The sequence below is a fragment of the Oryzias latipes genome, chromosome 24, assembly GCF_002234675.1.
Source record: "Oryzias latipes chromosome 24, ASM223467v1".
NCBI lineage: Eukaryota > Metazoa > Chordata > Actinopteri > Beloniformes > Adrianichthyidae > Oryzias > Oryzias latipes.
Genome location: NC_019882.2, coordinates 19,812,900 through 19,828,763, shown reverse-complemented (window position 1 = coordinate 19,828,763; position 15,864 = coordinate 19,812,900). Strand labels below are relative to the sequence as shown.

The 15,864-nt window shown below is 42.7% G+C and overlaps 1 protein-coding gene across 3 annotated transcripts; it reads left to right on the top strand.

The window, feature by feature from the left end:
• Nucleotides 1-3,682: 3,682 nt before the first annotated feature.
• On the top strand, nucleotides 3,683-15,477 carry LOC100302438 (thrombospondin-1a). 3 transcript variants are annotated; one of them, XM_023952696.1, is made up of 23 exons: nucleotides 3,683-3,884; nucleotides 3,963-4,034; nucleotides 4,110-4,669; nucleotides 4,847-4,922; nucleotides 5,326-5,406; nucleotides 5,467-5,576; nucleotides 6,457-6,582; nucleotides 6,808-6,904; nucleotides 7,369-7,542; nucleotides 7,724-7,900; nucleotides 8,437-8,610; nucleotides 8,747-8,874; nucleotides 8,966-9,118; nucleotides 9,214-9,432; nucleotides 9,531-9,638; nucleotides 9,939-10,098; nucleotides 10,179-10,297; nucleotides 11,347-11,581; nucleotides 11,666-11,893; nucleotides 12,208-12,479; nucleotides 12,559-12,656; nucleotides 12,743-12,882; nucleotides 12,975-15,477. In XM_023952696.1, the coding sequence occupies exons 1-23, from the start codon at nucleotides 3,698-3,700 to the stop codon at nucleotides 12,980-12,982; spliced, it is 3,702 nt and encodes a 1,233-aa protein (XP_023808464.1). In that variant the 5' UTR covers nucleotides 3,683-3,697; the 3' UTR covers nucleotides 12,983-15,477. The 3 variants fall into 3 exon arrangements, with proteins under 3 accessions (XP_023808464.1, XP_023808463.1, NP_001156590.1); XM_023952695.1 differs by lacking the exon at nucleotides 12,975-15,477 and having other exon boundaries at nucleotides 12,743-12,950; NM_001163118.1 differs by lacking the exons at nucleotides 3,683-3,884; nucleotides 12,975-15,477 and having other exon boundaries at nucleotides 3,971-4,034; nucleotides 4,110-4,622; nucleotides 4,806-4,922; nucleotides 12,743-12,950.
• Nucleotides 15,478-15,864: the final 387 nt, after the last annotated feature.

The window sequence follows — 15,864 nt, the reverse complement described above, 5'->3', positions numbered from 1 at the left end:
CTTCATGGGTAGTTTGAAGCAGCTACCATGACTGTTGGTGGACGACCCAAGAGCAGAAGACAACATTTGGAGTTGAAATCGCCACAATGTATGTTCATACGTTCAAATATGACCAGAAGACTAAAACAAACTAAAGAAGTCAAGCAAAGCAGAGGAGAACATGAGGGTCAAACGTAAGACCTGACAACTTCCATCCATTTTCTAAAGTTGATGTAATCCCCATCGATGTCACAAGGTTGCAGGAACATGCCCAGCTACTGAAGGGCGGGGGCATGCTACACCCTGGAGAGTTCTCCAGTCCCTCGAAGGGCGACCTGACAACAAACCACTAAAAACATTTAACCAAAGCACTTAGGCGGGTTAAAGACCCACTTCAATAAAAAACTTGTTTTTGGTGTTTTTAGCATGTTCTTGAAGATTTATTTTCTAAGAGAGAGAAAGAAAATTAAGATTAAAATTGCATTTCTGAGTATTTCTTTATTCAAATTGTGAATCGGGAGCAGAGGTAAACAAGTTTATTTTTTATATAGAAAAGACACTGGGCGGACCACAAGCTCCCTGCTCCAAGCTCTCAGCATCGGGGAGAGGAAGTGGCTTTGTGCCAGCAGTCCTGCACTCAACTCAGACGTTAATTTCTGACGAACTCCTGCCGCTCTGCAGAAACTACAACAACACAGGTTTTTGGATTTGGGCTAAAAACCTCATAATCATAATTCAAAGAACACAGGGAACGCTTTGAAAATAGATCATAAGATGATTGAGGTGGGAAGCATTAGCAGAAACACAAACTAAACACAAAGCTAAACTGAAGACCCGTCAAACCATAGAGATGTGCACACAGCGGTGATGGATGCCAGGTTTTGGTCGGCTTTCCCATTTTCATTTCTGACTTTTTTATAGTTTATATCATGTTCAATGTTTGTCCTGCAGAAAATGATACATTTATGAACTTCACGTGACCTTTCCATTCCTTCATTATCAGTAAAGCAGTATGTTGTAAAATGTTACTTTTTAGAAAGACCAGGTGACAGAGGTCAGGGATGAAGCGATGGTCTTTGTTTTATTTCGTTTTTGCCTACATTTGGTATAATCAAATTTGGTTAGAAATTACTACAATTTCACCAAACCTGAATTGACACCAAATAATTATTATTTAGTTAATATTGATGTCTATGAAAAAATGCAGATGTTACACGGGTTAGTGAATTGCCCATTGATGGAAGGGGGAGGTGTGTTTGTGTCAGGGGTTGGGTCTGCTCTGATCAACTTCACACTCAGGATTCATTACATCAATTGAATGTATGTGAGAACTGGATTGAGTGACCCCTCCCTCCTGCCGCTCCAAACAGGAAGGACCCACTGGCTCCAAAAAGCCAAAATCTAATAGAGAGATAAATAACTGTTACTCAGTCATTTTATTTGTCTCATACCTTTTTTACATATTCTTGATAATACTTATTTTTTTCTTTTTCTTTATTGCAAGTTATTCAAGTTATAAACTGACCAATCAGATGTCTCAGAAAATGATGTGGTCTCACTTCCAACGTTCAAAACATTTGATTGACAGATTCTCCGGAGCCCACTTTCAAGTGGTAATGATGTGGACTTCCAACAAGCTCATAGGTAGAGTGGTTGCCATAGAAACGTTGAATCAGACCAACTTGGCCTGCTTAATGATGTTGTCTGGCTCTAACATGGCGGCATCTGTTTTGCAAAAAAAATGGCAACGGAATTGACGTCACGCTCAGTGAGTTCAGTTCTCAGATACAATCAATAATAACAGCCTGATGGAATTATCAGATAAACGTAGACATGCAGCCGACTATCAAACAAACAACAAACCCACAGATTACAGGAGCAGGATTTAGATTTGCAATGAAAATGTGACAATGAAACATTTTGGACATTATTTGGGGGACCTGCTGCAGTCCCACCCCATACTGCCTACATCCCCCAACTTACAGTTAGCATCTGGTGAGAGTTCAGGCGTTAGTGGTTGAACGTAAAGAACAAGAACCTTAGTTACTTCAGTCTTTCATTTGATTGAACATTAACAGAATCCCATTAACCCTTGTGCTATCTTAGATGACCCCACCCTTACATTGACGTGTTCTCCCTACCATGACAAAGGTGGATAAAGGTGGAAAGATTTCATGTAATCCATGGACACCAGTGAAGATCACAAATCATTGAAGAAAAAAGGTTCAGAGCACTGTCTAGTGGGTCTAGATGACCCAAGTCCCAATGGTAAAGTGCCTACGATAGCACAAGGGTTAAAACATCATGAAACCCAATACAGTGTGTGGAGAGTGACACACCAGCAGGTGACAACACTGAAAATGATGAACAAAACAACAAACCAGGATAATCAAAACGAATTTTCTGATGAAAAATTGGAGAATCAGGTTGCACGGACATTCTATGAACACTTACCTATCACCTGTACGTCCAATGTTCAGCATTTGCAAGCAGTCAGTAAGGGCCAGCACCACCTGTGGCGTAAGGACACCACACGACTGCATTACCCATGAGTCATAAGTGCATGCAACTTCCATTATTCTTGCAAATACTTCACGACACATGACAATGGTATGTTCCATTTTCATGACAACCATTAAGGCGGCCTCACGAGCCTCAAGGGTACTGCAAAATGTACCTGTGCGTCCTGTAAGAAGCTCCTGCTTACGACCCTCTATAGGCCCAGAGAACCAAAAAACCATGTGACTAAAACCAAAACGCTGCTAAGGAAACATCCTTGATGGTGATGGTCTCACTCTCTGTCTTCCCACTTTACATAAAAACATTTTTGAAAAGATGTTTTCTCCCGACTATTACTTGATTATGTTGCACGACATCTGCAATAAAACACTGTCAGAGTCAGAAACCATTAGAAAATTTCTCTGGACTTTCTAAAATCTGCTTTACATTTTGTTTCTAAACACAAGCTTCAGGATAATATGATCAGACAGATGTTTTATTCAGGATATAAGGCTGTTCAGAATGGTATAAAAATATGTAATCTGATGATTGGGGGGAGGTAATGAAGATTATAATTTAATGGAAAAAAAAACCGTTCCTGTTGCATTTTAACAGTATAACAATAAAACTCAAAAGTGAGAATTTGCTGAAAGTCTGAGCAGACATCAGGAAACTTTTTTAAGCTCTAATTTTTGGTGAATATAACGAATTAAACACAACAAATGTACATTTTCTTTGATGAACATTTAAATGTATTTTGCTCTATTGTTGTTATTTCATTTTTATACATAGAATCTAAATTTGCAAGTGAATATTTAAATGAAACCTCTTGTGGTCACTTTGGAACTGTCTTGTGGCTCCAGCTCGTGCCTCCTCCTTGTGTTGGGATCCGGAAGTGCAATGTCTCTGAAGCGCAGGAATTCCAACAAACTTCCAAATAAAAAACAAAATTAAAGCAAAAAACAGGTTTCAATTGGAAAAAGAAAGTATTCAAAGAATTTTCTTTTCTCAGACAAATACGCATCAAAGCTCATCATCATAGCATGTAGGTTTTCAATGAGAGGACACATAGGGCCCTCAGAGCTGGTCCCTCAGCCCTCCGGGGGGGGGGGGGGGGGCGACTCTTTCCTCCCTCTGTGGATAAGCTCGTCCCTTTTTTCCCTTTTTCTCGCCGTGATTGGATGGACTCCCCCCTCAGGAACAGGATTAAACTATTTAAATGAACTTTGTCCCTGAGTCGCCTGAAAGGAACCCTGATACCCGCGGAGACACGCTTGTTTCTGAAATCACGCAGGGCAAAGACGCACCGTTCCATGCGGATTTAAATCGGACTACAGGAGGATTACTGCGGGATTTGCACTCTTTTGGAGGGGTTTTCACCTTTTGGTTCCACTGTGGGGAAGCAGGTGAGCGCCTCTGTGCTGCATCATCATGTGCGTGTTTTGGAGGAACCATCACCTAACGTGGTTGTGCCGCTGCCGCAGGTCTCACCATGACGCGCGCAAGCACCGTGCTGCTGCTGATGCTCTGCTCCTGTGAGGCTGCGAGGGTCGCAGGTGAGTTGGGGGTTTGTTCCCCACCCTTTCTAAACGCGCGCGCACCCTCACGCACTCTGACTCCTTTTTGCGCAGAGAGCCGAGATGACAACAGCGTGTATGACCTGTTCGAGCTCATCCGCGTCCCCAACAAGAACCACGGGGTGACTCTGGTGAAGGGAGACGACCCGTACAGTCCCGCCTACAAGATCGTCAACCCGGACCTGATCCCCCCGCTCCCCGACGGTGCCTTTCGGGACCTGATCGACTCCATCCACGCAGAGAGAGGATTCCTGCTGCTGCTCAATTTTAAGCAGTTCAAGCGGACCAGAGGCAGCATCCTGACTGTGGAGAAACGCGACGGCTCCGGACCGGTGCTCGAGATCGTCTCCAATGGCAAAGCGAACACCTTGGACATCGTCTACTCCACGGAGAACAAGCAGCAGGTGGTCTCCATCGAGGAGGTGGACCTGGCCACGGGCCACTGGAAGAACATCACGCTGTTCGTGCAGGAGGAGCGCGCGCAGCTGTACGTAGGGTGCGAGGAGGTGAACACCGCCGAGCTGGACGCACCGATCCACAGCATTCTGACGCAGGAGACCCCGCCGGGTGCGCGGCTTAGGGTCGGGAAGGGCGCAGTGAAAGACCGGTTCATGGTGAGAGAGCTTGGAGCGATGCAAACCGGAACTTTTATCACTATTATGAGTGTGGGATTTCCCGAGGACCCGCGATGCGTAAAGACGCACGGAAACCAGGACAGAACGTTGTTCATTTTCACACTTTGATTATCAGATATTGATTCCCTGGAGTCTCAAACTAAGCTGTGTTTCCAGGGGGTTCTTCAGAACGTGCGCTTCGTGTTTGGCACCACACTGGAAGCCATCCTGCGCAACAAAGGCTGCCAAAGCTGTAAGCAATCGATCCCAGAAGCGCATCCCTTAGCAAAAAGTAGTGCACTTGAAGTTCACTTTATAAAGTATACTTGAGTATAAGTATGGCAAATATAAGATGTACCCATAGTGTGGGAAGTATACTATTTAAATACTTTTTCGGACTTAATTGAAAAATTTTAAGTTTACCATTTATAGATAGTACATAAAAAGTAAAGTTAAAGTATACTGCCTCACTTTTAGTAGACTAAATATACTTGTAATACTGTTAAATAGACTGCTTTTTGCTAAGGGATCCACTTTCCATGTCCAAACAAACCCTTTTCCGAATCAGTCTTTCAGTAGTTGTGTTCGACCTGACATCCAGATATGTTGCTGTGTCATTGTTTTACAATTCACTGAGTTATGATGCTGTTTTTCAGCTACAAGTGACACCATGATCCTGAAGAATCTCAACGGTTCCTCAGCCATCAGAACTGAGTACACCGGACATAAAACCAAAGGTAAACTCCAACTCAGTGAACCCTGCAGCAGAGCTTTTATCTGATGAGTCTCTCCTGCAGACCTTCAGATGGTCTGTGGCTTCTCCTGCGAGGACCTGATCAGCATGTTCAAGGAGCTGAAGGGTCTTGGTGTGGTGGTCAAGGAGCTGTCCAATGAACTCCGTCAACTGGTGAGGAAGAGATTACAGCAGCCAAATCACTGCAGACATGTTTTATCTCCACACCAAAGCACATGTTGGACTAATTTTTTGGTTCCAAATAGCAACTTTCCCACTGATAACTTGGTTAATAATGAAATATTTTGATGTTCTAAAATAAGAAACAAATGCAAATTGTTGTTTTAGTCTGATTGAAAAAGTTCTATTTTGTCATGACTCCATGCTGGAGGTTTTTGCTAAGAATTCTTTTGGGAACCAAACAGGCTTTTTTTTAATGTCTGGAAGGGAACTGATGGTTACAATTGGATTCAAAGAAAAAAAAGGAGTGTGCGTGAACCTGAGGTGTAGGTTGTATGTGTGTCATTTTAATGTTGGTGTAATATGGAAAACCATTCACAACACAAGATCGTCAACAAAGTTGTGCTACTTTTTTTAAAATGCTACAAATGCCATTGTGGCACCACAATGACTTTAAAGGGATATAAAACTGTTCTTAACTTTCACTGAAGTGTGTCAGTGAAAGGATTGGCATTTAGGGAGTCCTATTTCCGTCCATAGATGGGGGAGGATAAGAGCTTTGAAGTTGGGTGGTGTGGAAGCGTTTTTGAATAAAGTCATATACCAGCCGGTTTCTTGTTTGAATGTTAACATTTGATTAAATGTGGTGATTTCCATGTAGGTCCAAAAAATGTTTACGCTATTCAGATGTTTGTATAGTATGAAAACCTTTTCCTTTGGTTGCATGGTTTCCATGTCAACACCATAAAAAGTGGTTCTCCTGCTTTTGTTATGCTGTGAGGTTTGCTTCACTCTCCTGGACTTAAATGTTGAGTTACTTTTGCAGAAAGCATTCCACACGTTTGACACCAGTTTACTGTTTAATCCCTTCCAGACAGACGAGAACAAGCTGATCAAGACCCGGATCGGCATCCACAGAGGTGTTTGTATCCATAACGGCATTGTTCGCAAAAACCGAGACGAGTGGACTGTGGACGACTGCACCGAGTGCACGTGTCAGGTGGGCGACTCCTCATACCTGCAGCGCTACTCCCATCCTCAAACACCTCCATTGGTGTAACGTCTCCTATCACCTGGACTTTGATCTTAAGTGTTTGGGGAAGGCGTAGCTCCCATTTAAGAAGGAGACCTTAGGTGGAATCAACTTTGCAGTTCATTCCAGGTTCTTGGAGATCAAGTCTGGTGTCAAACTGTGACATTTATGTTGGTCTCTTTGCCTATGCAGAACTCCGCCACTGTGTGCCGTAAAATCTCCTGCCCCTTGATCCCCTGTGCCAATGCTACGGTCCCCGATGGGGAGTGCTGCCCCCGCTGTGGAACACGTGAGTGTCCCCGTTTGTTTCCTGAATGCAACGTTTCGAACACAGCTAGAGAGGTAACAGTGAAGGCATCTCCTTCGGCAAAAGAGCGTCTTTATGTGCAGTTTTCCATATTTGATCAAAAAACGTTGATTTTTCAAGATAGAAATCACAAAAAGAACATGCATCAATGTTAAGTTAAACATGGCTTAAATTTTCAGTTTTCATTTTTCAGCTTTTTGTGAAGCCATCATGCTCTTCTGGTATCTGCAGACTGTTATCTTTACCAAACCCTTTACAAAAAACAAGGATCCACATTCATCACAGTCCAGCTTTCTGGCTTTAGGAAGAGCATCTCCAACTTGTCTGAGGTGCAGCTGTTGCTTCTCCACCTCAGAGGCTTCAGCTCCTCTGTGAGGAGTCTGTGAGGAGCAGAGCCTCACTGGAAGAGTTCCTTTATGGTCTCCTTTTCTCTCTGTGTTGCTCAGCAAGCGATTACGCAGAGGACGGCTGGTCGCCTTGGTCTGAATGGACTCATTGTTCTGTGTCGTGTGGGCGGGGCATTCAGCAGCGGGGACGCTCCTGCGATCGCATCAACAACAACTGCGAGGGCACCTCTGTGCAGACCCGCGACTGCTACCTCCAGGAGTGTGACAAGCGCTGTGAGTCCCACTGTGCTCAGAGGTCATCAGTAAATCCAGGATTAACACAGTTTTCACTGCAACAAACAGTTTCCTGATTTCAAAGTTAATTATTTTTATTTTGTTAATGACAGTTTCCCTCTAGCCTTTATTGCTGTCATACCCAGCCCTAGTTATTGTTCTCACCTGTTTGCCTCTCCAGTCAAGCAGGATGGCAGCTGGAGCCACTGGTCACCCTGGTCATCCTGTTCTGTCACCTGTGGCGAAGGAGTTATCACCCGTATCCGCCTCTGCAACTCTCCCACTCCTCAGTTGGGAGGAAAGCAGTGTGAGGGAGAAGCTCGGCAAACCCAGAAGTGCCAGAAGTCTCCATGTCCCAGTAAGTCTCAGCATCCAGCCTCGAGAAGGGTCCAAAAATGACTTTCTAAATTATAGTGATTTTTAGTTAAATAGCCCAATATTTTCAACAACAGTCATCTCAATGGGCTTCATACCGGTATCTGTATAATAAACAGGAAATTATAAAGAAAATGAAGTAATAGAATTCTATAGGTAATGGCTAAACTAAAATAAACAGACTAGGCTGAACTGGGCATCCCTCCCTTATCAGTGCTAAATTTACTTTTAATTTGTTTGAATGATTAGTTTGTCACTTTTGTTGTTCTTGGGAAAGATATCCACCAAACTGGCTCAAATCACAAACACTGATTTGTATGGTTTCCTACTATTTAAACCCACAGGGTTTAAAGAACAACCATGGCAGGTGTTGTAGGCCCAACAATCAGTTGGTATATAAAAGAAGAAGAACATACTCCAATACATCGTGACCCAGTACTGTGCACCTTAAAATGTATAAGTCCTACCATGCCGGGTGCTAGATTTTGTAAATAAAAGTGAGCTTTTCTTCTTTTTAAGTCAATGGAAACTGGGGACCCTGGTCTCCGTGGGATTTGTGCACTCTCACCTGTGGAGGGGGTGTTCAGACTCGTAAGCGCCTGTGCAACAATCCTGCTCCTCTTTATGGTGGTAAGGAGTGCGTCGGTGAGGCTACAGACAGACAGATGTGCAACAAGAAAGCCTGTCCTGTTGGTGAGTCGCTGTTATTAGTAATAGAACCGTTACAGAACCAGAACAGACGTTTCCAGTTCTCTGTGATCCTGTTTTCTATTTTGCGCAGCATTTTATTTAAAACACATTAACAAGAAGGTTTTATTGTTGCTTGCAGATGGTTGCTTGTCCAACCCCTGCTTTTCTGGAGCCAAGTGCACAAGTTTCCCTGATGGCTCGTGGAAGTGTGGAAAGTGTCCCAACGGTTACTCTGGCAATGGCATCAACTGCAAAGATATCGACGAGGTAATAATTTCATGATACTAAATGATCAGCCAAGAGCTTTCAAATTTAATCCTGCAAAAACTCCTCCAACACTTTTTTATTTATTAACCAGTGTAAGGAGGTTCCAGATGCTTGCTTTGAGTTCAACGGCGTGCACCGTTGTGAGAATACAGATCCAGGCTACAACTGTTTGCCCTGCCCTCCTCGCTACACAGGACCCCAGCCGTATGGGCAAGGCATAGAAGAAGCTGCTGCCAACAAACAGGCGAGTAATGCCAGAGCAGACAGTAATAATAACAAGCAGACACCTGTGCTAATCTGCTGTTGTTTAAACCTCTCCACCCCTCCCTTAACCTGCAGGTGTGTACACCCCGTAATCCCTGCCTGGATGGAAGTCACGACTGCAACAAAAACGCCCGCTGCAACTACCTCGGCCACTTCTCAGACCCCATGTTCCGTTGCGAGTGCAAGCCTGGCTTTGCCGGAAACGGACACATCTGTGGAGAAGACACAGACCTGGATGGATGGCCCAATGCTGACCTGGTGTGTGTGGAGAACGCCACCTACCACTGTAAAAAGGTACGGTTAAGCTGTAACTTCAGAACTAAAATTCATCAGCTGCTGTTTCTTTGACATCACTTGTGATGGTTGAGTGAGCAATCATGTCTGTCAATCAGGACAACTGTCCCAACCTTCCCAACTCGGGGCAAGAAGATTACGATAAAGATGGAATTGGAGATGCTTGCGATGACGACGACGACAACGACGGCATCCCCGATGACAGGGTCAGTAAGATCACTTCGAAATGTTTGTGGTCTCTGAGAAGATTCACGAGGGGGGGCTCAGCAGGAAAACAAAAACTTGATTTGAGCTAAAGTCCCAAATTCCAAGGCTGAAGCCGAGATGAGATAGAGCTCTTCTGTGTGCCACTAATCCCAACATTACATCCGTGACAAAGCCCATTGATGAAACACTGCTTCATCCAGCATTACCCCTCCCCTGTAATTAGACAGGCTTGCACAAAGAAGGATAACAGTCCACCTGAAGCCTGTCTTCACCTCTTCATCTCTCTCCTTTTGAAACAGGATAACTGTCCGTTCGTGTACAATCCCAGGCAGTATGACTATGACCGCGATGAAGTGGGCGACCGCTGTGACAACTGCCCTTATAACAGCAACCCTGACCAAGCAGACACGGACAACAACGGCGAGGGCGACGCTTGTGCAGTGGACATTGATGGAGATGGTGAGAAAATAGAGCTGTGAGAATAATAAGGACCTTATAGATAAACATAATGGGTTTTTTTTTTTGGTGGCATTTTCCAGGAATTCTGAATGAGAAGGACAACTGTCCCCACGTGTACAACGTTGACCAGAGAGACACGGATTTGGACGGAGTGGGAGACATGTGTGATAACTGCCCTCTGGAGCATAATCCCGATCAGGTGTGTAGATGCTGAATGCATGCTGACTTCCTGATCTGCCCCCCTCCCCTGCGGCAACAACCTAGACGTGAGCTCCATCTTTCTCTCCAGCTCAGGATGCAGCTGTCTTTCAGCTGTTTGAGCGTTATCACGGCATGTAACGGTGGAAAGAGTCCTCCGTGCAGCTCGAGGGCACATTAGTTCAACAAGTCATGCTCGGGGGGGGGGGGGGGGGGGGGGGGCAGGTCCTTTCATTGGTCTTTTGACAAAGCCCTGGGCTTGATATTACTGAGGAATGGGCTGGCCCTGGGGTGTGTACAAGCTGTCCGTCCACCTGGGCCATGCTACATTGAGGAATAGGAATGTGTTGAACAACAGTGATTCTGGGGGGGGGGGGGGGGGGCATTAAAGGCTAATCTGCCATTCTTGTGACTTGCACTTCTGTCAGAAACTAGAAGACACATGCACACATACCCAACAAAAATATCCAACCCCGCTCTTTTTCTCTCTTTAATATCAGATGAAATGTCTCCAATTCTCCAGTCCACAATGTTGCAAGCTGTGACGCTTGCTGTTAACTCTCCTCTTCATTATTTACAGTTGACATTTAGAAATAAGCTAGCGAGTGTCAAAGAAGAGTCCTGCAAAAGTGTTGCCACAGGTTTACAACTGCTAGTTACAGATTTGAGCCAATTACAGTCAAGCAATCATACACATAGTATAAAAGGCTGGGGGTTGAATATTACTGAATTTTTGACAGGAGCCTGCAGGCTAATGGCAATTTAAATGTGAGCTGCATTTGGCCCATGGGTCCGACTTTGGATATGTAAGACATTCATTGTTAATTACATCCCACAACGAAAATGACTGAAATGATTCATTTTATTTGGAAGTGGTGTTTTCCAGTTTTAGCAACCATGGTATTACTTACATGTCTTGAGATCAATCATTTTTGTATGTTTACTTCATTTTTACATTTTCCTTACAGACACCTGCCAGGCCCATACTGTTAGTATCACAACATTAGATGATTTACATGTTGAGCTGTGGATCTGATGTGTACTCTGTAGGTGGACTCAGATGATGATCGTGTGGGAGATAAGTGTGACAGTAACCAGGACATTGACGAGGATGGACACCAGAACAACTTGGACAACTGCCCATACATCTCAAATGCCAACCAAGTCGACCATGACAAAGATGGCAAGGGAGATGCCTGCGACCATGATGACGACAACGATGGCATCCCTGATGACAAAGACAACTGCAGACTGGCTTTTAACCCAGACCAGCTGGACTCTGATGGTCAGTAAACTTGAAATGAAGGGCGTGGTTTGAACTACACAGACATTGTTTTATTCCTGAGTAACATGAACATGTGTTTTCCAGGTGACGGCCGTGGAGACGCTTGCAAAGAAGACTTTGATCTAGACAACGTGCCTGACATCTATGACGTGTGTCCGGAGAACTTTGACATCAGTGAGACGGACTTCCGTAAATTCCAGATGGTTCCACTGGATCCGAAAGGAACATCCCAGATCGATCCGAACTGGGTTGTCCGACATCAAGGCAAGGAGCTGGTTCAGACTGTCAACTGTGACCCTGGCATTGCTGTTGGTAAGCAAAAATAAAGTCTCCTACAACCTTTTCAAGCAAGATTTGGGCCCAAACGTAGTCATTATGTCCAGACTTTGAGTAATTACTGTTTTGTCTGAGTCAAGAACAAACAAATGCACCTGTTTCATTCTCCTCTTAATGACTTATTCAGGTATTGAAAACTGCTTAAGGCAAGGATTAAAGATATCTGTAGAATTTTAGAATATCTTTGATCAAAACTGTGATGGAAACTCATCAAACAGCTCCAAGAAATCGCAGCAGAAGCTTTGCAATCTTTCTTTTTAATTATGTTTTTTTTTTTTTGTCGTCTCCAGGTTACCACGAGTTCAACTCAGTGGACTTCAGTGGAACTTTCTTTATTAACACGGAACGAGATGATGACTATGCTGGTTTCGTATTCGGTTACCAGTCGAGTTCCAGGTTCTACGTGGTGATGTGGAAACAGATCACGCAGACCTACTGGTCCCATAAACCCACAAAAGCTCAGGGCTACTCTGGCTTGTCCATCAAAGTGGTTAATTCTACTACCGGTCCAGGGGAGCATCTCAGGAATGCCTTGTGGCACACAGGCAACACCCCAGGACAGGTATGGATACCCTGAAGAAAGGATTTCAACCAAGTGTGTAGATTATGGTCACACATTTGAGGATTCCTTTGCACTTTAGGTCCGCACACTGTGGCATGACCCGAAGAACGTTGGATGGAAGGACTTCACTGCCTACAGATGGCACCTGATCCACCGACCAAGAACAGGACTCATTCGGTGAGTGAACAATACTTTACAAGCCAAAGAAAATATTTAAAAGAACTTCAGACTTCTTTAATTTTCATTTGTTTTGTGTTCCCCAGAGTTGTAATGTATGAAGGAAAAAAGATGATGGCGGACTCTGGAAGCATCTATGACAAGACGTACGCTGGCGGCAGGCTAGGTCTCTTTGTCTTTTCTCAGGAGATGGTCTATTTCTCTGACCTGAAGTATGAATGCAGAGGTATGTTTAACATATTACCTAACACTCCTAAAGAGTTGCCCCAGATGACGCAAAATACAAATTATTGATACATATCTGTTTGTTTTTGACAGATACATAAGTAGGATTTGAGGAATCCACCTTTTTCTGTACAAAGTCAGAACTTCTAGATTTCCTGCAAAGTCCAGAAGCGGATTTATCTTCAACGCTTTCTTCGGTGACACGCACACTCGAACAGGGCGAAGGCATGTGTTCAGCCTCAGGTCAACTCCATGCTGGTTTGTGCAGAGAGCTACCAGCTGAGTGCAAAGTTGAGGATCTGAGAGCAGAAAGAGCTGAAAGAAAGGAAGAAAAACCAGCCTTGGAGCTATGCAAGCAGGACACCAGCACCTTTCTATCCCAGCTTTGCTCGCTTTCCAGCTGCCTGAAAGAACTCATTCATCTCTCTGCTGGAACGGTTCCTCATGGAAAACTATGCACTTGCATCTCTGTCTTTCTGCTGAAATTCTTCAGCCTGTCTGCCTTCTTCAGATGAACATCCAAATGAAAAACCAAATGAAATATTCCCCTTTTCCCCTCCAGACCAGCGCAGATGAAGAGACACTTTCAAGGAATTTTTAATGTCAGAGACCTTCAACTTAAAGCAAACAAACTGTTGGCTATGAAGAGGAAGTAAGAGATGACAGATCATCACATCACAGATATTTGTGTTCACATGTACGGTTTGTGGAAGACAAGCCATGAAGAGAAATCCCTGCAGTGAGAAACTTCTGTTTTTGAGTTTTAGTCAGCTGATGTCTGTTTTTCACTCTCAGGATTAAATGGAAACAATCACTTTCACACTCAGACAAACAAAAACAAAATCACTAAAATAAGATTTCCTCAAAAGTTACAACATGTCCACTAATGCAATTCTTGGACTAAAGACTCTAAGATTTATCATTTTGAGGGGCCACCTTGAGGATTAAAACAAAACAAAAAGAATTTTGGACTAAACGTGTAATTTTGGATAACATTGATGTGATAGACCTTTATTGTGGTCTCACATCATGAGAAGAACTTTACACAGACTAGAACTGAAAACATCATCAACTGCTGACTAGTTTTTGATTTACAGGTATTTTTAATTATTTGACTTTTTTCCAACTAGCACAACCAAAAAAGAAAAAAAACATTGGAGTAAAGCAAAGTATTTAATAACTGAAATGTATATGCAAGCAAACTAAAGGACGCATCCTGCCATGTACACCAATGTTTGTTATTTGGTGTAACATCACCCTTTGACTCTAGGGGGCGCTTTTATGATAAACGTTATCTCATTTGGGGAAATGCGGGGCACCAAACTCTAAGGCACATCGAGCAAGACAAAAGAGTCAGAGATCAACTAGTCAGACTTCATTAACTGTGTTCACATTGACTAGAACGTGTTTGTAACATGCCACACATTAGCATATTAGCAATAACTTTAACTCGTAAAGGCACTTACGTAAAAAAAACAGACTGATTCCGCTAAAACAAACTTGACTGTGACTTTGCTAACTCCCAACCTTGTTAGTAAAAAAAACAAGCTGACCCTGCTACACGTTAGAGTGTTAGCATAAAAATTAAGGTTTTTAACTGTTCCTTATAGTACGGACAATACGGTAATTTCTGTTGCTCTACTTGACGATATGACCATCTTAGTGAGCCAAGCAACAACAGGTTGCCGCTAAAGCATTATACGTGTTTGTGGGGGGGGGGTCATACATCCTTCGGTGGGTGGCAATTTTAAGCAGTTTTTTTTTTTTTAATTCTCCAGTTTTATTTTCTAACATTCTGACAAAAACTGTAGATTCTGAATTTTCTTGTTTCCATTTTACTCTTATTATATATACATTTTTTTCCTTCAACATTGTCAATTAACATATACATTTAAAAATATTTCTTTGTTTTTGTAATTGTCTTATTTTATTTAAAAGAATGTGTCTGTTTCCTCCTCAAGGTGGCTTTGAAATGTTTAAGTTGATTTTGTCAAAATATCTGATTTTATTTACTTTCGTCTACAATGTAGGCAGCAAACAAAATTTATTGATTTTGATTTTAAAAAAGTATAAAACCTTTTTTTAAATGGAGACTGATCCAAAATTAGGTAGGTCTTTGAAAGACTACTTAACATGAAGTGTGCTTTTTTCCATAGATATTTCAAACAGAGGAAACTTTAACTTACAAAAATTACCTCATTGCTGTATTTCCTCCAATCAGACTAAGTCCTTTGAAAATACCAACAAGAAATGTACATAATAGGACGTATCTTTTCCATGTTGTGATGAATCCCAGTTAAACGGAAGATTTAAAAACGTTTTGGCATTTTTTTCACAGATAAATTATTTTTCTGTTGGTCTTGGCCGTTTGTGAGAGCTTGTCTGTGCGTGTGTGTAGATAAATCCTATTTAAATAATTTATCAGGAGCCGTGGCCTCGCATGGAGGCGCGCGTCCATCTGTATAAACGGTTTGCACACTGATATGGTGTTCTTCGTTGTCATTATGTATCAAGGTTTTTATTATTTTTGTACAATTACTTTTGGCTGTTCTGTAAACATTTTCTTAGTTGTAAAAAATAAAATGCTGTTTTTTTTATGTAGCTACTGTTCACTTTAAGGAAATAAATAGTTTTTAAAATGATAAAACTTGCTTTGATTGTCTGTGTTCGTACATGCCTTCATTTATTTCCTGAGATTGTTTTGGTTTGTGTCTAAAGCATTAAACCAAAGCATGTTTACATAAATCTAGAATCTGAAATAAAGTTTAAAAACAGACTTTTTCTACTATTTCTACACCTATGAAACAAAACTAGATCTACGTTTAACCCTTGTGCTATCCTAGGCACTTTAACATTGGGAGTGGGGTCATCTAGACCCACTAGACAGTGCTCTGAACCTTTTTTCTTCAATGATTTGTGATCTTCACTGGTGTCCATGGATTACCTGAAATCTTTCCACCTTTATCCACCTTTGTCATGGTAG

Coding starts and splice junctions, on each gene's coding strand:
- LOC100302438 (XM_023952695.1), top strand. CDS start 3,698: ATGAACTTTGTCCCTGAGTCGCCTGAAAGGAACCCTGATACCCGCGGA. Junction 3,885..3,962: donor GTTCCACTGTGGGGAAGCAG/GTGAGCGCCTCT, acceptor CCGCTGCCGCAG/GTCTCACCATGACGCGCGCA. Junction 11,894..12,207: donor TGACCCTGGCATTGCTGTTG/GTAAGCAAAAAT, acceptor TGTCGTCTCCAG/GTTACCACGAGTTCAACTCA.